The 22,242-nt window shown below is 32.0% G+C and overlaps 6 protein-coding genes and 1 long non-coding RNA gene across 8 annotated transcripts in view; 2 read left to right on the top strand and 5 right to left on the bottom strand.

The window, feature by feature from the left end:
* The window catches only part of LOC107359860 (uncharacterized), a 44,278-nt gene extending 41,964 nt beyond the window's left edge, over positions 1-2,314 (bottom strand). The window contains exons 1-2 of the mRNA XM_015926447.3: positions 1,147-2,314; positions 311-694 (exon numbers count right to left, since the gene is read on the bottom strand). Of these exons, the coding sequence (XP_015781933.2) occupies positions 311-694; positions 1,147-1,639 (877 nt within the window). The 5' untranslated portion in view covers positions 1,640-2,314. The remainder of the gene's footprint in view (positions 1-310; positions 695-1,146) is intronic.
* Positions 2,315-5,305: 2,991 nt separating this feature from the next.
* Positions 5,306-7,312, bottom strand: LOC107359458 (uncharacterized). The gene is made up of 4 exons (XR_001568105.3): positions 7,193-7,312; positions 6,962-7,117; positions 6,520-6,898; positions 5,306-6,033 (listed from the first exon to the last, which is right to left on the bottom strand). It is a non-coding gene; the product is annotated as an uncharacterized LOC107359458 (long non-coding RNA).
* A 215-nt stretch (positions 7,313-7,527) lies between these two features.
* LOC107359450 (uncharacterized) lies at positions 7,528-8,432 on the bottom strand. The gene is made up of 2 exons (XM_089267796.1): positions 8,271-8,432; positions 7,528-8,174 (listed from the first exon to the last, which is right to left on the bottom strand). The coding sequence occupies exons 1-2, from the start codon at positions 8,338-8,340 to the stop codon at positions 7,624-7,626; spliced, it is 621 nt and encodes a 206-aa protein (XP_089123922.1). The 5' UTR covers positions 8,341-8,432; the 3' UTR covers positions 7,528-7,623.
* Positions 8,433-9,422: 990 nt separating this feature from the next.
* LOC107360071 (large ribosomal subunit protein mL66) lies at positions 9,423-10,234 on the top strand. The gene is made up of 3 exons (XM_015926692.3): positions 9,423-9,560; positions 9,661-9,803; positions 9,881-10,234. Exons 1-3 carry the CDS (start codon positions 9,467-9,469, stop codon positions 10,133-10,135), a joined length of 492 nt encoding a protein of 163 aa, XP_015782178.1. The 5' UTR covers positions 9,423-9,466; the 3' UTR covers positions 10,136-10,234.
* Positions 10,235-10,590: 356 nt separating this feature from the next.
* On the bottom strand, positions 10,591-11,358 carry RpS27 (ribosomal protein S27). The gene is made up of 3 exons (XM_015926693.3): positions 11,223-11,358; positions 11,047-11,155; positions 10,591-10,939 (listed from the first exon to the last, which is right to left on the bottom strand). Exons 1-3 carry the CDS (start codon positions 11,226-11,228, stop codon positions 10,800-10,802), a joined length of 255 nt encoding a protein of 84 aa, XP_015782179.1. The 5' UTR covers positions 11,229-11,358; the 3' UTR covers positions 10,591-10,799.
* A 221-nt stretch (positions 11,359-11,579) lies between these two features.
* LOC107359414 (WD repeat-containing protein SL1-17) lies at positions 11,580-12,935 on the bottom strand. Its single transcript, XM_015925897.3, has 4 exons — positions 12,890-12,935; positions 12,678-12,820; positions 12,015-12,614; positions 11,580-11,911 (listed from the first exon to the last, which is right to left on the bottom strand). The coding sequence occupies exons 1-4, from the start codon at positions 12,890-12,892 to the stop codon at positions 11,746-11,748; spliced, it is 912 nt and encodes a 303-aa protein (XP_015781383.2). The 5' UTR covers positions 12,893-12,935; the 3' UTR covers positions 11,580-11,745.
* Positions 12,936-13,438: 503 nt separating this feature from the next.
* LOC107360006 (uncharacterized) lies at positions 13,439-19,438 on the top strand. 2 transcript variants are annotated; one of them, XR_001568210.2, is made up of 4 exons: positions 13,439-13,863; positions 14,081-15,289; positions 17,878-18,434; positions 18,611-19,438. XR_001568210.2 is itself a non-coding variant. In XM_015926614.2 (3 exons), exons 1-3 carry the CDS (start codon positions 13,732-13,734, stop codon positions 17,947-17,949), a joined length of 1,413 nt encoding a protein of 470 aa, XP_015782100.2. In that variant the 5' UTR covers positions 13,439-13,731; the 3' UTR covers positions 17,950-18,562. The 2 variants fall into 2 exon arrangements, 1 of the variants encoding a protein (XP_015782100.2); XM_015926614.2 differs by lacking the exon at positions 18,611-19,438 and having other exon boundaries at positions 17,878-18,562.
* The last annotated feature ends 2,804 nt before the right edge of the window (positions 19,439-22,242 follow it).

Here is a 22,242-nt window from a genome sequence, read left to right on the forward strand (position 1 = left end):
TTTCTTTTCAAATTGCATTTCGAATATCGAATTAATTTTTCTATTTCAAATTATTTTACAACAGTTCGACATGCGATTTCGGGATTTCCAAAATTTCTGTTTTTACAATTCGAAATCAACTTTTTTCGATTTTGGTGAAAAAGCAACAATTTTCAAGACAAGTTATCGGTAAGTTTTTGCAAAACTTTAAATTGAAGAGAAAATTTTACCGAAATTTTCATCTTTTTTGGAGTTTTGAGTTTTGGAGTAAAAATCGGAAAATGTTGAAACTCTTTGGATAAGTGAAACGAAATGTTACTGTGAAGCTTACCGATTTGTGGTACATCATAAGGTCGGCTCGATCGACGTGCAATCCGATGAAAGAGACTTTGAAAGTCTCCTTCTTGGCTATTGTCGTATGATTGCTTCATTGGTAACGATTTTTTAGTTTGCAAGTAATGAGACAATTGAGTTGGATTGGATGACAATATTGAATAGGAATCAGGAGACACTGATGAAGGTGAAGATGATGATTGCAAGGGTGAACCCAGTGATGCTGATGATGATGTTATTGGTGAATATGATTTTGATTGTGATAGAAGTGATGATGATGATGATGATGATGGAAAGACCGGCAATTTGGATGATAATAAAACTGGTCGAGAGTGCGACATGGAAGATGCAGAAAAATCATCTTCAAAGTTATCAAGATTACCTGTTAATCGAATGCAAAGGAGAAAAGGAAAAAGAAAAAAGTAAACAAAAGTTTATTTTTGAACACAAAAAGACATTAAATTTTTTCCTCTTTCATTTGTTATCCTTTTCATCAACTCCAACATGAAACATTGTTTCCTCATGAGAAGATTTCATTTCTATTTATCATGCAAACTTGAAACTTCTATTTTTCTTCATCGACTTAATCAAAGGCTCAAAAATTACATCATCAACTAATCAGGTAATTTCATTAAAATTGTAACCTAATACCATGTTGACAACATGATGAGAATAGTTTTTCATGAGATAGAAAAAAAACTGATTCAGTTTCTATTTAGTCTTTCAAATGTTGACCTAATTTGATAAAACTTTTTTTGTTATGAAAAAGGAAAGGATTTAACAAGATAAATATCGATGTTGTATGTTTATCATCAAAATTGAATATGAACTCACCTAGAGAACTAGAAGTTAAAAGATTTTCCTTACTAATCTCATTATTATTAATATTAATATCATTATTGTTGTTGTCGTTATTATTGGTGTCTTTATTTAAATTATTGTTATTGATAATGTTATTATCGTTAGCGTCAACAGCCAAAATACATGGAGAGAGAAGAAATAAAATGATTAATAACAAATTTATTGATGTTCTTAAAGTGGATCCACAATTTGAAAGCAGAAAATGTAAGAAACTTTTCAAGGAAACATTTTTATTCACGTAAATGATCATTGATTGAAGCCGAGGTTCAACTGGAGTTTGATGCTGTTGATGAGAGCCTCTAGGTTGATGTTTAAGGTTGTCATCAGGGTGACCATGTTGAGGTTGCCGATGAGAGTTGACTGTTGACCTGCGATGTGAAGGTGCTAAGGATGATGATGATTCAGGTTGTGCTGGTGATGCAGTGAGAGTGGGTTGAGTTGAACGGTTTTCCAGCTGCGATAACATTTCGTAAAGCAAGTGACGGTCAACATGAAGAAAGTCAAACTTGCTTTTCACTGTTTTGTTTTCCTTCGTTAACTCAAAATTTGATTCAATTGTATCTTCTCTTGCGATTGTTTTTGTATTTAGTCGATTTTTCTTCTTCTCTCAAATTGTTATTCCATTGGGCGATAAAATATTGAATCCATAGTGAAATGAAACCAGGAAGTACCATGAGATGCTGGGTGTTGCACTATACTGGAATATGAAACATTTTCAACATTTCGTGTTTTACAATTGGAAACAATTTAAAGTTGGCCAATTTTTTCTCATAAAATTAAATGCAGATAATCACGAGAAGGCAAATGCTAAAATGATGAAAACTGATGAAATGGTTGCTCGTGAAATGAGCTTGAATGCATCAACTTGTTCGAGTTGTTTGTCCATAAAATTGATGAAAAAAAAGTTGAAAGTGTAACAATCTTTTGACTAAAATTGTTGTTGAACTCAATGTTGAACTTATTGTTGTGAGTTGAAAAAGGTTGTAAAATGAGTAGTTGTTGAAGTTAAATGTTGAAATGAAGTTGTACATTAGATGAACTAGAGTTTGTTTTGTTTTCCTTGTGTTTCTGTTTCTCTCTTTTTTTCTCGTGATTGTTCGTTGTTCAACTGCGCATTCCAGATCAAGTCATGATCATCATGATTTGGATGTAACAAGATGATGATGGAAATGAAGATAAAGAAAAATAAAGAAAGAGATAAACTGACGCATGAACCAGATCAATTGATTCAAAAATTGTTATAACCATTAGTTTATCACTTTCTGCCTTCCTCTTCTTATACCAATCATTTTCATCCAAACATGATCGTCCCTTGGCTTGTCTTACTTTTCACTAATCAGAATGTCAAATCAAAGTTCCGTTGAAAAAGAATCGCCCAGAATGTTGAATAAAAAAGAGAAAATCTGATAAAGACAAAGAAGTTCACCAACGAAATGAACTAATAATCAGTTGGATAAAAGAAGAACTATTAACAGTTCCGGTGAATAGTAAAGGTAGCCGTTGGTAATGATGAAGATGTTAATGATAAGAAAGGTGTATGATGAGAAGAAGAGAAAAAGGTTGACAGGAAATTTCCGAGAAAACTTGTGCTTGGAATATTGAATGGACAAAAAAAGTAAAATATTTAGGTGTCTTGAAACAAGTGAAGAGGTGGAATGATATTAATCGATTTACACCTTTCAATTTTCTTTATAAACTCAAGTTATTCAATTCCTTAACAATTGAAGACAATTATTGTGACCCACAGCGGAAGTGAGAATGGTGAATAAAGGCAGACAAAAGATTGAATATCTGAAACTCAGCATCAACTTCCGATTAGAAAAGTAAGGCTAAAGAGAATGAAAACGATCAATTGTAATGAAATTGAATGAACAGATGAAATCATGTTAAATTAGATTAGAAACGAAAGGTTAATGAAATTGTTCATTTACCAATAAATGGTTTGTTACAATATTGTAATCTTGTTATTACAAGTTGGCAAACAAACGAACATGCAAATGTGCGAATATCAATATTCCAAGTTTTCGAGTTTGAAACAGTTCGATCAAAAGAATATTTTTGGAAAATTTGAGTTCGAATGTTTTGTTTTGCGATTTTTTTGTTTCTGTCATTGGATCAAAGTAGGAATATTTATTTCAATTTTGTTTCTTTTTCTATCATTTTGAGCTTGGAATCGAGTTTTAATCTATAGAGACTTGGAGGATCGTTGGAGTAATCGAGTTGTCAGAAGTGAAATTGAGATTCATTGGAATTTGGGTGTAAAAAAGAAAATATTCAATTTCTTTCGATGAAATTATAGTAAAGTCGTCTTTCAAGAAGTAAATAATTATATTCAAACATTTTTGATTCGTAAAAATGAAGAAAGTATTTTCTTATTTCTTTATTCAAAGGGAATTCCTGGGAGTTGAAGTTATACATTTAACTCCAATTCATGATGATAAGAATTTAAAATTTTCCTTTCTTTTCTTTTCTAATTAAAATTCGTAATTAATCAATTTTTCGCCTTATCAATTCACTTCAATTGTTCTATTTTTTGCACACAAAATTTTCTTTTCTTTAACACTTAAGATCATTCAAATCAAACTGAGCTTTAAATGATTAAAATTCATAACAATATTTCAATAAAAATTCCAATCACAAAAATCCTTTATCAATAGGAACTTTTCTCATCAACATTTTAATGTTAGATTTTCTTCCATAAAAAATCAGTAATTCTCACTGAATTTTGCTCCTATTCTGTGAATATGTTACCAAAGAAGTCGATGTTCATTGAGAACAGAAAACAAAAAATAAAGCGATTACCAGAAAAAGGGTTTTATTGGGTTTTAAGGCACTTATTGGGTTAAACTTTATCGATGCTAAACTTTATATTAAAACATGAAAATTGAACAGATAAAGATGATTGAACCTTTTTTGGACTGGAATCCAATTCATGGCTTGTCTTCGATGGGAAATGATTGAAACTTTACTGGATTCACCTTCGTCTTAATGAAAATATCGAATGTTGAAAAGATCAAAAGATGGACCAGAGAATTGATTCGTTATTAAAGTAATTGCAATTAAGCTTCATTTTTTCATCTCTATTTTTGATGTCATCAGTCCATCATTAGCTTCATTAGTATCCTTTGCCATTTCATTGAAACTATCGTTTTTGTTTCTGCTTCAAGGAAATCTCAGAAATTTGGAAAAGGTCGAACTGAGAAGGAAAAAGATTTGAGATTCAAAGTGAAAATTTTTATTCCTTTCAATCCCTTGAATTATTCAACAGTGAATACACAGATTACTCTGGATTCAGGTTAATTTTGTTTTTGTCAGACAGTGAAATGCAGAGTATTGACATTTGTGTATAAATTTAATAATAATGGTTTGGAGTTATTGTTTAGATAAGATGAGATAAAAATATTGAATGAGTTTTAATCAAGATAAAGATGAAAGTATCATAAAAAGGGTAAATAGAGGGGACAAGTGAACCATTGCCACCCACTCTTGGTGTGACAAAAGGCCATGTCAATGTACACTTTTGTCATTTGATTCATTCATTTATACAACTTGACCAAATGTAATATTTTTGGGAATCAAAATTTTTTCTTCTCTTCTTAATACACTTTCATCCATTGTTATCATTTTACCCGAGCTTGTCTTATTGTGACTCTTTTTGTCTTCTCCCTTTAATAACATTCAATTGAATTCAATTGGCCAAGTTAACAATTGTGACTGTAATCAAAAAAGGAAACCAAATGATCACATTCAATGATAAAAGTTCATTTTAATTGCGTATTATCATTAATGCTATTATAACTATTATTATCATTGATTGCCATTGTGAACTTTTATCATTGATTACATTATTTTCATCTTTTCATTATCTCATTGGGATTGTGGTCAACATCAACAGAGGAAAAACCAACGCAAATTTTTTTTCTCTCTTCTGATCCAATTTTTTTCTCATCTTGACAGTATCATGAACCATCGTCCTAATCATCGTAAAATTACAATCTCTTAGTCTTCCCTTCCGACTGAAACTCCATTAGAGATAATCTTGAATTTAGATTATTTAAACCTACGATTCCATTGTTTTGTTTGCAGCATAATATCATTCATTGAATTGGTTAAACTGAAGACGCTCAGAAGATTCAGTTCACTCTCTTTAATAAGAAAAGTCGCCATCAAATTAGATTATTCAAGCTTATTGAAAGAATCCAATTTTTCAAATAGAATGAAAATTTTGCAGTTGAATTATTGTTTCATCAAAATTCATAAAATTAATGATTTTAACTGAATCAAAATGGATCCCTGGCCATTACTGTACGTTAAAATTTTTTGCTCAATTCAAGTCAAACTGGCAATTTCCATTTCCCATTGGAGTATAATTACTAATAATAAATTTGATTTTTTGGGAAAATTAAAATCAAAATATTCGTTTTGGTAAAACATTCGTTTAGATATTATGATTCTTCAATGATAGCTAACACAGTTCACACATTTGAATCAGCTTTTAAATAACTGGGAATTTTGAGGGATTTTTCATTCAGTTTGAGTACTTCAATGATTTATCAGTCCAGACATCGAAGCAAATGGGAAAGGATTTCAATGTTTTCTTCCAGTTGAAAGCGTTTCTATCCAATATCACATTCATATCTAAATTTAACCTCATCGCTATCAATCTTAGGAAAGCAATTCAATAATAAATGCTAGACTGAAATGGGTTTCCCAAAAATGAATGTGCTAAGATGCTTCTCTCTTCAGCCAGTTTCCACCAGTTGTTCATCATCTTTTTTGCCAACTTTAAAGAATCCTTTTCGATAGCAATTGAATCTTTGTGCTGGTTACTGTCTAGTCGGTTTGGTTGTTGAATATTGTCTGAGGAATTGGAAAAAAAGAAATAAACGAAATGAATAAGAATGAAATGGGAAAAAATAAGTTGATAAAGATGAACTGAGACTTGGAGCACGTTGAGAGTTGAAAGGAGAGAGGGAAATTGAAGCGATTGTTGGTGGAAATTATGATGATAAGAGATAAAATAAGATGGATGCTGGAATAGAAAAGATAATGATGATGAAAAGGGTGAAAAAAGAAGACAAGAATAGACTGATGAAGAGGGAAACAAGAGTCATTCGCATGTCCATTCATGAAACGGAAATGTTGAATTGAGCTGGAGCTAAATGTTAACAGTGAACATAAACTAAAAATAACTTTACAATCGATACAATCGTTTCAATTTTCATTCTTTTATCTTAACATGTTCTTTCCCTCTTCTCTTCTCTTCTAACATCAACATTATCATTATCGTCCTCCTCCTCACCATCATCATTATCATCTTTCTCTCTTCGCCATACCACATCTTACCCTTTTCCATCTCTCACATGTTCCTTCAACTTGAGAAGGAGAATGATCGACATCAAACGAGATAACTCAATCTCAGAACTTTGTTTCCTTCTTTTTTTCCACTGCTTTTCGTTTACGTCCTCGTCTTTATCATCTTTTTTTCTCATCCTTATTCTTCTCGTGAGTCGAGCTTCCTTCCTCTCTTCGTTTCTTCCTCTTTTTTTTGCTCCTTTTTATCTTCAACGATCGATATTAGTCTAACCATAAAGACAAACATTTTGCTTATATTTTTCTTCTGGTTATTACCTTCATGGTTTATATCATGAGATGAAGCTAGAGCTAAGCTGAGCTACACTCTAAGCTAAAGCAAAGATGTATTTTAAGCCAATGTATCATAACCCTGCAAGAAATTAGATGAGTTGTTGATTAAAATAATTAATATTCAAATAAACAATTAACATACCATTGCCAAGCTTTGACAGTATCATCAACGCTACCAGTAACAATGAACGTATTCTCGCTATTATTGTTTTCTCCTCCTTTACTGATTCCTAGACTCCAATGGTACCATCATGGGCCTGTTCCTCTCGACGTAATACTTTGAGCTATCGGTAATTAGCTAATAAAATGAATAAAAAGGCAATAAAATTAATCAAAATGGGCCAGTAATTAGAAAAAGCAAAGAAAAACTTACCATGTTGGCCATTCACTATTGTTAATGCATTCAAAAATTAATACCTATCATCAGTTTTAAAATATTGCGGCAAATGATAAAGTTGACTGACGCCATCTAATGTTATAACTTATAACAAATAGAATAACAAAGTTGAATCAAAAATTAGATAAAAAGCCAATTAGAGTTAAATTAAACAAATTAACTCAATTGTCTAAGTAAGAGTCTTTTGTTGCTTATTTCTTTGCTCGATTTGTAGTATTCGAAAATATTCTCATTGACGATGGTTTTTTCATCAATAATTTGATCAGCTTCTTGTTGTATTAAAGAAATTTCAAACAATTTTTTGTTAAATATACTCTTTGATATTTATTTATTGATTAGATTTAAGTCACAATTTATAATGAATAGACAGTCTATTCAAAATTTACAATTTACAATAGTTTATTCCTTTAATAAGCTTTATAAACTGGAGCAGCACTTATTTTATCCACAAAATGGGAAACAACTTTGGCTGGTTTTCCTTTGGGTTGTCTGATGATTGTTAAGATAACTAAGTCCTCAGCACTTAATTTTGGTAATTTAGTTAAAGCTTTGGGATCCAATTGCAAGTTGATTGGAATTTTGTTTACATGGGAATGTTTCGTTAATTTAATTGACTTGAGAGCACCAATGAGAGATTGAATCTTTTTTCTTTTTTCAACGATGAACTTCAATTCCAATGCACGGGGATCGATTGAGATTGGTTCAAAGGCTTTCTTTGTTGCTTTCTTAACCACTGTGAGCATCACAATATCAGAATCTCTTAATCTTAAAGTACAAATTTCTTTAAGTTCTGGTTTCTTTTCCTCCTTTTTAACCACTGGTTCAGCAGGCTTGTAGGCAGGTTCAGATGAAGGCTTGGGTGAAGGCTTAGCTAGTCCAACGACCAATTCACCTGTTGGCTTTTCGTGTAGACTTTCACTTAAATCATCTAATTTGCTATTCAAACCACTGTACCAATCTATTGAGAAAAGACAAAATAAAGGAAAAACAAAACATGTGATTAGTTACTTTTCAATTAAAATAGAAGAGACAAAACATAAGAACAAGAACTTACCTTTAAGCACATTGGCATTGGCAAAATGAACCATGAAGAAGATGTGAACGAGAATAGATTTGATATACATATTGTACTTTTAAGGTAGTTTTAGGTATCACAAAGACTAGAGTAATAACTAGAAGATGTTTAAGGTGAAAGTGAACAGAGCAAATGAAGTTGCAAGAATGATACTTTAGACCAATTTCACATTGACTTTTATACCCAAGTTTCTGGACGATAAACGGGTTAAATCAAAAGAGTTTAACTTGAGGTTTGTTTGTGGCGGGCAAGAAAGGTTCGTAAGAAGTTCAACCGCAGATTCTAGAATGTATGGTTTGCCTATTTGTAGGTTAATCGTTTTAGTTTATGTTTTCGGGCCATTTTAAAGGGTCTAATCTGGCGGTTGAAATATACGTGTTTGACAAGAAATAAACTCAGGAGTAAAATCCCAAAGACTTTCTAGAATCTATGAGTTCAACTCTCAATGTCTTCAAATGTCAGGATTAAATGAAAATCAAATTACCATTTCATGATATCAATCAGGTTTGTCTCTTCTCCAACTCTTCGCATTTTCTGACCGCAACTCGACTTTGAGAAAATGTAAGTCATGATGAAAGGTCAACGGAAGACACTTACCTATTGCTCCACTGAGATTTGATCCAAAAAGGTTGATTGATAGGATTTATTGTGACAAAAACTGATTTGTTGGCTCGTCTTTGGATCATTTAATATTCAGGCAGACCAACGTAAATTTGTTTTGAATTTAGGGTCAGAACAGCCGGTTGGATGTTATTATCAACCCAAACCTTAATGCTTTCTCTCCATTAAAGGTGAATATTGGTTACCCCAACATAGTTTTACCTATGGCACACTGACAAGTACTTGTGAGTACTTAACGGTATCGTTACCGTATAATGACAGACCCTGACTTAGAGGCGCCTAGCCATAATCCCTCGGACGATAGCGTCGTGCCATTGCTCGGTCGAGCAGGCACATGTACCATTTGTCCGAACTCTAATTAAATACGTTAATTACAAATTGATCGAGTTATTTTTAATAAAAATCGCAATTATTTTGATTTTGTGGTAAGGTAGTGCCATCTATGCTATTCATTAGAAGTTATGGTAAGTTTCAGCTGTTGAAAGCAAATGAAATCAATTTATTCACGTTTTTGTTGCTTCGAAGATTTATTATTTTGATGATTTTGATGAAAAATGTTGATCAATAAAATTTGTAAGTTAACTTGTAATTATGGACATACATTCAATAGATTTATATCTACCACATCGATAAAGATGGTCCGAAAATGTAAGTTGCTTTTTCGTAAATTTTGCACATGTTTTTGTTTATCTTTTTCTGAATTGGACTCTCATTCATTTGGTTTCTTTTTTCTTTTTTTATTTTGAAGTGGTCATTGAGGAAAATGATAATGTTACTGTGGTCAAAGGAGTTGAAATTGATTCTGATAGGAAGCAAAGTTTGATTCCATCAGTTGAGAAGAATCCGGCCTGTCCTCTGTGCAGATTAAATTTGAAGAATCTTTCTTATACGGTTAGTTACCTTGTTCTTGATTTATACTAATTTCAAAAAGTCAACAATCAATCAAAAATCATCTCTTTTTACTACAGGATATTCTTATAATCGGACAATTTGTCGACGAAAATGGTAAAATGATGGCTCGGGAAGATACAAGACTTTGTAATCGCCAATACGGAATTGTCAAGCACCTAATTCGTAAAGCTCAAACTTGCCGTTTATTACCACGACCAAAAGATTGGCCTGAAGCTGCTGGTACATATGATAAGCTGAATAGCTACTATATGTATCCATACAAAAGACGTGATGACATGTTTTGGACTGTCAAAGATAAATATTGGAAATAGTTTGAAATTTGTAGCATTATGTAAATAGATTGTTAATAGTAAACTTTTCTCCTCAAAAATTTCATGATAGATTTCATTTCATAAGAGATCAGTAAGCAACTCAGAATTTTTCTCCTATTCTGTTAGCGTGGAAGACGATAATCATTGAGAACAGATAAATAAATACAAAGGTAAAGTGATTACATGTAAAGGGTTTAGACTTATTGGGTTAGATACAATATCGATGTTATACTTCATATTAAATCTAACATGAAAGTTGAACAGGTAAAGATGATTATGTTGAAGATTGTTTGGTCTGAACTACAATCCAATTCAAGGCTTGAGTTTACACTTTTTTCATGTCTCTCCTTTACGTATATTAAAGACCAGATGATTGCACTTTTACTGGATGCACTTAGAATAGTTTGAGTGTCTCAGTGAAAATATCAAATGTTGAAAACAATGGAATCGACAAATAAACCAGAAAATTGAATTTTTATTAAAGTAATTGTAATTAAATGGAACAACAGCTTCAATTTTATATCTGTATTTGATGTTATCAGTCCATCTTTAGCTTCATTAGAATCCTTTGCCGTTTCATCCAAATAAATAATCGTTTTTTCCTTCTTCAAAGAAAATCTCAGAATTTCTGGAAAAGGTCGAACTTTAAAGAAAAAGATGAGATTTAATAAGGCTTTTTCCTAAAAGAGCATCCATCCTTCAGTCTAGCTTTACCACCAGTTGATGTACAAAGGATTGTAGCGCAACCTTTGCACTGCACAGCAGTTTGAGCGTGGCTGAATACAGTTGTAATGGTCCAGCAACCTAAAACACAAATCATTGTTAAAAAAGGAAATGAAAATGATGGAATTAATTTTTGAATTACATTGTACAGATAAACTTTTAGCTGTTTCTAAGTCACGTTAACATACCTGGGCATTTGACATCCATAAAATAAGAGTTAGGATGTTGGACTAATCGCTTAAGTTTACATTTCCTCCTTTCTTCCTCTGGACTTGGATGAAGTAAATCTCTTGCTAACTGCGGAAAAACAAAAAACAATTATAATGAAATGTTGAAATTACACACAAATTTTAATCAAACTTACGGGCATATTGAAATATTACTAGTTTTTCACAATCTAAACAAATTAATAGACCAGACAGAAGAAGTACGTCCAACAGAAGGGTCACAATTTAAACTTAATTGTTCCTCACCGAAATTCTGTCTTACTCACAATACATGAATCGCATTGCCTTAGATTTAAAGGAAACGGAAGTTTGGCTTTATCAAAAAACAACTCATGGTAACCAAGGTAGCTAAAGATTTCGTAGGTAAGAAGCGCCGAATTTGAATAGGATTCAGTCATTTTATCATTTCTTTTATCAAATAGCAATAGCTGAGATTAATTTAGCAATTAAGCGGTTTGAGAAAATATTTGAATTTGAATTTAACTGAAGATAGATTGATTTTATAATTTTTCTTTATTGTACATGTTAATAGGATTTATTATTTTCAATACATGTTTATCAAGTTTGAATGATAGTGAATGAATGAATGAAAGAAAAAATTTTAAGATAAATCTTGAACATTATTTATGAAAATACTTTGGACATTAAGATCATAGGAGATTATTCGACTGCATAAATAACAATATTGTGATCATCTGAAACTGAAACCAGTCTGGATCCATCTGAATTATAGCGACAACAGGAGACTTGATCTTTATGTTCTCTGAATGTTTGTAAAGCTTCTTTGTTACCGAGTTCCCAAATTTTTACCGTCTTGTCAGATGAACTGAGAGAAAAGAGATGAGTAAGGATATTATTGTAAGGTGAACCCAAAAAAAAACTTGATAGAATCACGTCAAGAATAAAATGTCTAGAAAGAATCAACATACCTGGAAGCAAAATGTTTCCCGTCAGGTGAAAAAGTTACATTTAAGACCCATGAGCCATGACCAGAGAGGGTTGATATAGGATCAGCTTTGTCGACTTCAAAAATTTTGATGTGATAATCATCAGAGGCAGAGGCTAAGTATTTACCATCAGGTGAGAATGCGATAGATCGTACTGGCATAGCATGGGGTTCCAGAGTATTTATAACCATCTTAGTTTCAATATCGAAAATTTGAATCATACCATCGATGGCTCCTGTAGCGATAGTTTTACCATCAGGACTAAAACCTAATGTAAGAGTAAACTTTCCGCTTGTATCTATTGATGTTTGTAACTTTCCAGTATCGCTGGAATACATGTTTACTTTGCTGTTACATCCTGTAGCGATAAGTTTATCATCAGGTGAAAAGCATATTGTCCATGAATCAACCGGTCCAGCATCGATACTTTGAACTTGGACTCCAGATATTAAATCCCAAAGTCTAATATGACTGTCAAGCGAAGCTGAAGCAGCAATATTACCTGCATGGTTCACATCGACAGACATAACACCCAAAGCATGGCCTTCAAAGATATATTTCAAAGTTAATGTATCATCAACCCTGCAAAAAATAAGACGAGTTATTGATTAAAATCCATAATATTCAAATAGACAACTAACATACCATTGCCAAGCTTTGACAGTATCATCAACACTACCGGTAACAATGAACGTATTATCGCTATTATTGTTTTCTCCTCCTTTACTGATTCCTAGACTCCAAATGGGACCATCATGGGCCTGTTCCTCTCGACTCAGTACTTTAAGCTGGTAAACAAGACAATAAAATCAATCAAAATGGACCAATAATTAGAAAAAGCAAAGACAAAAACTTACCATGTTTATTAATCACTATTGTTGCTGCATGCAAAACCTATCATCAGTTTCAAAAAATTGCGGTAAATAATAAAGTCGACTGACGCCATCTAATGTTATAACTTATAACAAATAGAATAACAAAGTTTAATCAAAAATTAGTTAAAAATCCAATTAAATTCAGGAAAGTTAAATTAAAATTAATTAACTCAGACGAAACATTATTGTAATCGCTAAAATTGACTTGCTTCAATTTTGACGAACTTGTTCCAAACGAATCTCTGAAAAACGGCATTTTGTTATCAGGCGCAACAAATCAACTGGCAAGTTTCTAGTGGATATTTGAATATTTTCATCAGAATTAGTTTATTGATTTCACTTGATTACACTTGAAATTTTAAATAGTCACCTAATCACTGATTGCAACCTGATTTGTAAGATGGCGTCATGAGTAAGCTTATTTTGATTGAAATTGTAAAAAGGCGGCGCCTTAGAAGCAGTTTCAATTACTATGGTAACTGTTTTCCTTTAGAGTTGACAGATATTTTTCAGTTTCTGTTCATTAGATACTTGTGTTTACTGAATCAAGATTGTTGCTGAATCTTTTCCTGTTTAATCCGTTATTATTGTTGGCTATCTGTTTTTTTTTGTTGTTTGTATCTATACCGTTGAACTTTTTGTTACATTACTTCTCGTCAATTTTGTCTTATAGTTTTCGTTTTTGTTTTCGTTTCATTGAAAAAATTTTTATCTTCGTTTGCTTTTTCCATTACTTTTTTTCGCTTTTTTTCTTTTATTTAAACTCTGGTTTCTGGGTGATATTTAAAAATTAGTTTTTCTCAAGTTATCTTCTTAAGTTGATCATGATGAAGCAAGGATCTCTTTTAAAATGGACTTCTTCCAATGGTAATAAATGGTCCAAAAATCACGGTAAACCAAACTGGATTCATCCACCCGACGCATTGCAACGCGGTCATGTTGCCTATCTTGTCAAAGTAAGAATCTATTGTTACTTATTTCTTTGCTTGATTTGTCTTAATTGTTAATTGTCTAAAATATTTTCAGATTATTAGCAATCTTAAAAATGTAATCTTTGGTTTACTTTAGACAATTGACCTCTTTTCATTAATCTACCTGACCTATCGTATCTTTGCTCAGCATTTGTTTACATTTTACTCACTTATCTTTTTTGTTTTTTTTTCTGTCCCTTAGTTTTTAGGTAAAACAGAAGTAGATCAACCAAAAGGCATTGACGTTGTTAAAGAAGGAATCCGTAAGATGAAATTTAGTCAGCATCTACGGCGAGCTGAAGGAACTAAAACACCCAAGGTTGAGTTGACCATTTCTGTGGATGGAGTTGCCATTCAGGATCCCAAGAGTAAAAAAATATCCTTCCAATATCCTCTTCATCGAATCTCTTACTGTGCTGATGATAAATCGGATCCAAAGTTTTTCAGTTTCATTGCTAAAGAAGCTGAATCTGATCGTCACAGTTGTTTTGTTTTTGTATCTGACAAATTATCAGAGGAGATAACGTTAACTATTGGCCAAGCCTTTGAATTGGCCTATCGTAGGTTCCTTGAAACATCTGGACGTGATTTAGAGATGCGTAAACAAATAATGGTGCTTCATAAAAAAGTCCAGGAACTGGAAGCTGAAAACAGAACGTTAAAAAATCGTTTAGCTAATTATGAAAATAAGTCGAGATCATCAATGAAATCATCTGGTTCTGGTCGTTCATCCGTTTTAACAAATGGCTCTGAGATAAATAAACTACAGCCACTTCAACCACCACCGCCTGTTCAAAGAATAGTAAATCGAAGTCATCATCAACAGGCAACCATCAATTTGTTAGATATTGATGATCAACCAACCGTTGGTCGTAAGCTAGAAAATTTAAGCCTTGATGATCAAACATTTGATCCAAGGTCTTATGAAGAAATTAAAGTGAATAGTACGACGACGTCAACAACAACAAAACCCTTAATAGGCTCATCTTTAACATCATCTTCAATCAACTCATCGAATTCATCTGTATCTTCTTTATCCTCATCTTCCCCGCCATCATCAATTAGCACAACATCAAATCAACCACTATCAGTGTCATCATTATCTGCAACAACATCAGTACCACCGACAACAACAACAAATTCAAAAATGACAACGATAAACAGTAACGGTCCAGTAAACAGTTACCCAGTTAACGGTCATGTCAATAACCTGGGTCATACCAATGGAACTGGTATTGGTCATAATCAAGATAATACAACTAATGAAGCTAAAGATATATTTGGATTTGAACCTTTTGATCCGGAAGCCAATAAAACCAATGGTTCTGATCCATTTGGAATGGGCTCTTTTGAGGCCAAACAATTAGAACAAGCAATTGGCGATATTGACAAGAAACTTGCTGAAATGAGAGTAAGTTTGACCCAAAATTTGTTCATTTTTCACTCTCCTTCATTGCCATCATCATCTTCTGACTACCACTTTTCTTCCTGTTTCGTGTATTGTTCATCACTTCCCTACAATTCTCATTCACACTATTCTCATCTCTTATCATTTCCCTGGCTAAATCTTCATCTTTCTCTCTAACCCAGTCTCTCTCAGTCACTACTTCTCATCGTTTATCATTTCTTCATTTCTCAACTTGATCATTTTTTTCACATGCATACAATCTTGTGCATATTTACCTTAAACTTGGAAATTGTTTCCAGCAAAACGACAAATTATCCACACTTATTACAAATTTTACCATTAGGTAACATTTAAATGAATCATTTTGTACTCAAATGAGTAGCAACACAATGAAAGGATAACTCTTCAACTATTCAGATATTTATATTAATTTAATTAATACAATTTGTTAACATTTATAATGCTACCTTATAATGTTACAAATTGCTATTAACTACATTATCGTTTAATGGTTAAGCAAAGGTATTGTGTTTGTTATTTTATTTATTACATTCATTTGAAGACTCCCGCAATTAGCACTAAATCAGCTCTAAACCGGACTTGAATTGCGTTTTTTTTTATTTCCATCTTGGCTATCATCCTTCAGGTCAACTTGATGCTAACCATAACTACTATACCTGAGGTTTAACAGTATAAAGTTCCGGTGAAACAGGAAAGAATCAGTATGACCCTGAATGGAAAGGGTGTGTAATTTTTGCTGAACATAAAAAAAAGATATAAATGAAATGGTTTTTACATAAATGTGTGTTGTGTGACTATTTCAATTAACAAGATGAAGAAGCAAAACTAAAGACTGATGAATGGTTAATGAATTACAATAAGTCGATGGTGATATTGATTGTTTAACACAAAATCAAATGCAAAAAAGGAGGCCGAGTGATTGTGCTTGAACGATTTAAGGTCACTTCGGTACCTGTGAACTGTGAATGTAAAACCATTTGGTAGCCAATTTTTCCATTCTTCTCGATCACCATCAATCTTGATCGACTTGTTATTTAATCCATTCAATAGCCGCCCTCAAAACTGAGTATTTCATGATGAAGATGATATGAAAAGCTAAAATGCGTGAAGTTAAGCAAAAATTGAAATAAGCAGAAGAAGAAAGGAAAGAAGGAAGAAGAGAGCCAAAAAACTCAGGCAAACAACTCGTAAAGCAACAAGAACAAGTAAACTAGCAAAGATAGCAAGAGAATGAAAAGAAATACCAAAATCAGGATTGACTTTTGAATGGAAAACTTGTCTGAAGGGAAACCTTGAAACACATCATGAATTGAATGAATTTAAGAAAGGGAAAAAATTAAAGCTAGAAGAAGATGAAAGAGTAAATGATAAAGAAGAGAAATATAAAATTCTCAATGAACTGACAAAATTCATGAAACATTGCGCCCAAAAATTGAGTCACTAATTGTTTAGTCAACGTTTTTTTGCCCTCTAATCTTTAATGCTTTAAAACTGTGTTCCAATCAACTGATCAAATCATACTTTTAACCTTTAATCATCATTTTGTTACCTTATCCCAGGGTAAATCCATTATAATGGCTTTGAAGCCAATTGTTAACTTTACCTAATCGATTACAATATTCATTTCTCTTCATATTTGGCAAAGAAAATTTGATTTACTCAGGAAAGCAAAGGAAGGGAAGCAGCAAACAAAACAATTACGTTTCGCTAGTCTAACCATGATCATCTTTGTGTTAATTTGTCTCATTATTTCATCTGATTTATCATCAAATTGACTTTTTTTTCTCTCTCTCTCTACTCATCCCATTCCAGACTATTAAACTCTCTTTCAAATTGTCTTTCTTTTTTGTTGTCAACCTTGTTCAACCAACCAATTGGTTAGATTAGCTAAACCATGATGATTTTTGTTTCTGTATGATGACGCTTTGTTTCCGTGAAAAAAATACTGATCCAACCAAGAATGTTATCTAACTGTTTGCCAAAGTTCAGTTGTTTTCCCTCTTGTTTACAAGTTTTACCTTATGTTTAAAGGCATACATTTGTTGATTTAACATTTGATTTAGGCCAGTTAATCACTCATTTCTCATCATTCCGACTCTATCATCTTACCATCACAATAATGATCAGTTTACCTGTACTTTTTTTCACGGCTATTTGGGCAATTTGGTTAATCTTACCACGTTATTTGAACACTTTGTTGTAATAATTGCGTGTGGCTTACCGATTAACCATTCATCATACCATTTACTGAAATTTATTTTTTTTCCTTTTCATTTTTCTTCCTCATTTCATTACATTTTTTCACCATTCTTGATGAAAATTATCATCAAATTTGGATATCATTCAGTAAACACAATCAATGTTTATTTATAAATTGTAGGTTTAGTTGTTGTTTACAATCTTTGATTAAAATGTTAGTCAAGTTGATGTATGGCAATCTTTTGAATAAATCTTGTTTATTGTGATATTAGTAATCGAAATTTCATTTTGTTTGCTAATATTTTAATTGTTTTCTAATCATTTTCAATTATCATGTTCTAATCTCATTTTTATTTCTCTCACCTTTTCAGGATGGATTCAGTCGCGGTCTATCTTTTGGTTATGTTGACTTCTCAATGGAAACCTCGGATCCACTAAATTGATCAACTGTTCCTTCATGGGATACTCAAGCGATGAATGATCCATTTTAGCGATGAATTTTCATTGCTTTGAACCACAGGATGAAGCCAAAAATGCATATAAGTTGAAAGTTAAAGCCAATCATTGATTCCCGTTGTTGATGATTTTAATTATGACAAATGGCCCAACCAAATGACAACTATACAAAGAAACAGATTTTAAATATTCAGTTATAAATGACAAAATTATAAATATTATACATAAATTTATTGAAATTATTGCCGATGATTTTATACCAGCAAATGCAAATTGAATACAGTTTGGTACACTCAATATTCAATGGATACAAACCCTCATCACTTTGATCATCATCGTCTTCATTATGTTCATTGACCTGGACTAGGAATTGATTGCGACTGGCAAATGAGCAATTTAAAAGTGGATTGTTAACTTTGTTTATGATATTGGGATTCAATTTGAAAGTTGGATCGGTTAAACAGCTATTTATGTAAATATCTATTATACAAACGTATATTATTGAATGTAAATTTTTACCGATTGGGATTTAATTGTTTCTGTCTTAACCTTTTCCTCTTATTCAGAAAGAAAAGAAGACAAATTATTCTGACTTGATAATGATACATGTTTCAATTTTTTCTTCTTTTTCTTTTTCTTTGTCATCAGATTGTTCCTCACATGTTAACTCAAGGTTCTCGTTTCCATTTAATCGGCTAAATTGGTTACAATTAAATTATTCCATGAGACATTCTGTAAACATTAGGAAGAAACTCAAATTCAAACCTTAAAGAGTGAAAGCTGTTTCACAGTTGTATTTACACAGAACCGGAAAGCAAATACTTTGAATTTTCATCCAGTGAGACTTGAATCAATGTCTTTTTTGCTTGTCAACTTGGTTAACAGACAAAGTTTACTGTGATAATAAGCTTGACTGGCGAGACTAATGAAAACAATAATGAAATGATCGTCAAAAAACCATTATATACTTGTACTATTAGTACTGGTGAAATTTTAATTACATCAGCTTTGGTGACTTTTTTCCTGTTCATTGTAGATACCATATTCAATTGCTTCCTCTTTTGTTATTATTCCTGTCGTTTTTCACCTTCTCTAGACAATTGGATCATCAATAGTCTCTCCTAATTAATCAGTCTGTTTAATTTAAAACAGTCAAATGTGCATTTAGACAAATGCCTCCAAAGCGTATTGTAAAGCTGAAATTTAATTATTTTGAAAATAGTCTAAAAAGCGAAACAAAAGACTGCTTGAAATCGAGATTATCAGCTTGAAAATTGGCTCGTAAAAGTCAATACAATTGTGACCTTTTAAACCTTTGATCAAGCTTAGATTTACGTTATTAGTTACTGTCAGTAGATTTAATTTCAATTATTTTCTGTGTTTTTTTGCGTCACTAATTCAATGTTTTATATCTTTAACCATCAAAATGATTGTCTAATAAGCTCAATGGACATAATTAAATGTATTATTGATGAATTGGTTAAAACCCAATGCTGGTTGCATTGTTTATTACTTGTTATCCTTGGTAATCTTTACCAATTCACTATTACTTTCTGTTCACAAACGGTATTGAAAATGGTTTCAATGCGACTAAATGGTGATAAAACTGAAATACCTGTAGATTTACATCATCACCATGATAATTATCAATTAGATTTGACTAGTTAATTCAATTTCTTCCTTCCTTTAGCTTACTCTTGAGACTTGTAACAACAACCAGCTCAGCCATTGTTTACCGGTAAATCAATTGTTATGTTAAACTCACACTGGACTGTAACTCAATTGTCTTATTACAGTTTAATATTTGAATTACAATTTCTGGTGTTTTTCAAACAATCCTGTCAACTTTCCCTTTCCTTGTTGGCTGAAGAAACATCAATAATCAAGTTTCAAGCTAATCATTATTCTCAGTCTAATTATCCATTTATCAGTTTTAATTACGTTCAATGTTTGTACTTAAAACATTTAAATAAACCATCAAGATAACAAGTACATTGTTTGTTTAAATCGCAGCTATAAAGCCAAACTGATTAACTAATTAGCTGTTTCCTAATGAGAAAAGCCACTTTTCTGCCATCAAACAGTTTATTGTTCAATATTTATGGCAAAATAATTGAATTAACAATTATGATGATTGTTGGTCAAATCATTACCATTTTAGGTTCAATTGTTTAAAACCTTAACTGCATATTAACTTGCAATAACTAAATTAAAGGCTTTAAAAATAATCTTTATGTTGATGTTAGACAATTTTAGGTGATTGATTGCGGTCATTAGAGCAACCAGAATGTAAGCTTTGATCCAGTAATCAATCATCATTATACGATTTTGGGTACAAACATGTCTGATGTACAATACACTTTGAGTTTTCATCTTCGATATAGTCAGATATTCGATTTAATCAGATGCCTATTAGTGATTTAGTGCTCTGAAGCGATCAGGTGGGGAATAAAAATACTAGGATAACATGAAAATTGCATTACATTATGTATAATTCATGACCAAGTGATATCTTTGTTGTTTCAAGTTAGATAACCGTGTGAACCAAGCTGTCCAGAATTGAAATAATTCATAATCCATTTGCAGTCCAGTCAATCCACACCAATAGCTCAACAATCAGCTTCAAGAAGATTTCTTCTGTTTCTTCAAAGTATTATCAAATAATATCGCCATCTTTGGAGACTTGTTATGAGGTTTGATTGTAAAAAAAAGTTGATAAACTTAATGTAAATGTCAATCGATCTGGTGAATGATTCCAGGTATTAATAGTTGATTTCGCCTCAATGAGCTAAGTAAATGGTACTCATAGTGGAATAAATTGGTCTGAAAAAAGGAAAAGATCAGAAAAAGTTGAAAAGTCTCTTTGTTTGGAGAAAGGCATAAACATTGTAAATGAAACAGAGTTAAGCATCAACAGTTTCATTCCAGGTCAGATTGAAAATGGCTTTAGCTTAAAAATTGACCATAAACTGCTGTCAATCTATTTCATCCTCAAATCAGCAAGCATTCATAATCCAATTGACATTGAAATTGTCTATCCACGGCCGAATTTTCGATAATTCAAAGTTCATAGCAACGTTTTTCAAATAAATTCCGAATGCAACTCATTCGTCTAGCAAAATGAGAAAATTAAGATTCAAAGACATAATTTGATGGCCATGTTTCAACTCAATAGGAAAACTTATTGAAAGACAAAACAAAATATGAATTGGCATAAAACTGTTAACAACACACTGAAAAAACTTTGACTTTCGAGCTAAGAGTAGTACCTTATTGGGCCTAATTTGTAGTCAATTTATGTAAATGAATTTCAGAAATTCATATTTTTTGGTCTAATATATTCAATCGCGTCAGGCCGAGATACCGCTGAGCAAGTCGTTCGCTATTGTACAAAAATGTAGAGAATGATCTCAAAGTCAGTATTTGAAGAGCCCTCACATAAGTGGACATCAATGATCGAGCAATTTTTCGTCTAATCGTCAGTTTCGCTGTGACTTCGAAGTGGCGACAAACGCCAATAATTCATGAAGCACAATACCTATGAGAATGCTTATTCGACTAAGCATTACGATAATTTATACTCTGGTCAAGCATAATATGGTAAATGTGGTCGATTTAAAGCCGCTCATACTTGGCTCATATTTAGTACAATTACATTTGAAATAAATCGCAGTTACTCAACTTTTTGATCAACAAGTTGACAGCTCCATCTCTCCATCTGTTGAAACCCAAACAAACTAAATCATTGATTTATTTTCAAATGCAATAACAAACTAATGGTTAAAAAGTCTTTAAATATCGGAATAACAAACATTGGACAACCATTTCTTTGCCGATGGATTTAAAAAGCTTGAATAATAAATTGAAGTCTAAATCACTATCAAAGATAACAGCAACCTATCAATTATGTAAAACAAAAAAACCAAAAAACTCAAATTGAGAAAAAAATGAAACTGAAAACGCGAAAATAAAAAGATAATTTTTTTGAAAAAAAACGGAAAATTCATAGTAAATTCAAAAGATGCAAACTGTGTCTTGTGTGGTGAGCCTAATCCATCATTATAATGGAATGGATTACACAAGGCAAGTGCATGAAAAGATGAAAATGATCTTTAAGGAAAGAAGATGATGAAAAGGATGATGAAAATGGATTGGTCATAATGATGACAAAAAAAAGTGTATTAATGTGATACTGAAATGTACCTTTCAAGTGATTTAACGTTTAATGTATTGTAACTCAATAGATGTCTCTAAACCGGTTAAAGACTGAAAAACAGGGA

This window comes from Tetranychus urticae, chromosome 2 (assembly GCF_039701765.1).
Source record: "Tetranychus urticae isolate SD_2017Ah chromosome 2, NJAU_TeUrti_SD_1.0, whole genome shotgun sequence".
In the NCBI taxonomy this organism is placed as follows: Eukaryota; Metazoa; Arthropoda; class Arachnida; order Trombidiformes; family Tetranychidae; genus Tetranychus; species Tetranychus urticae.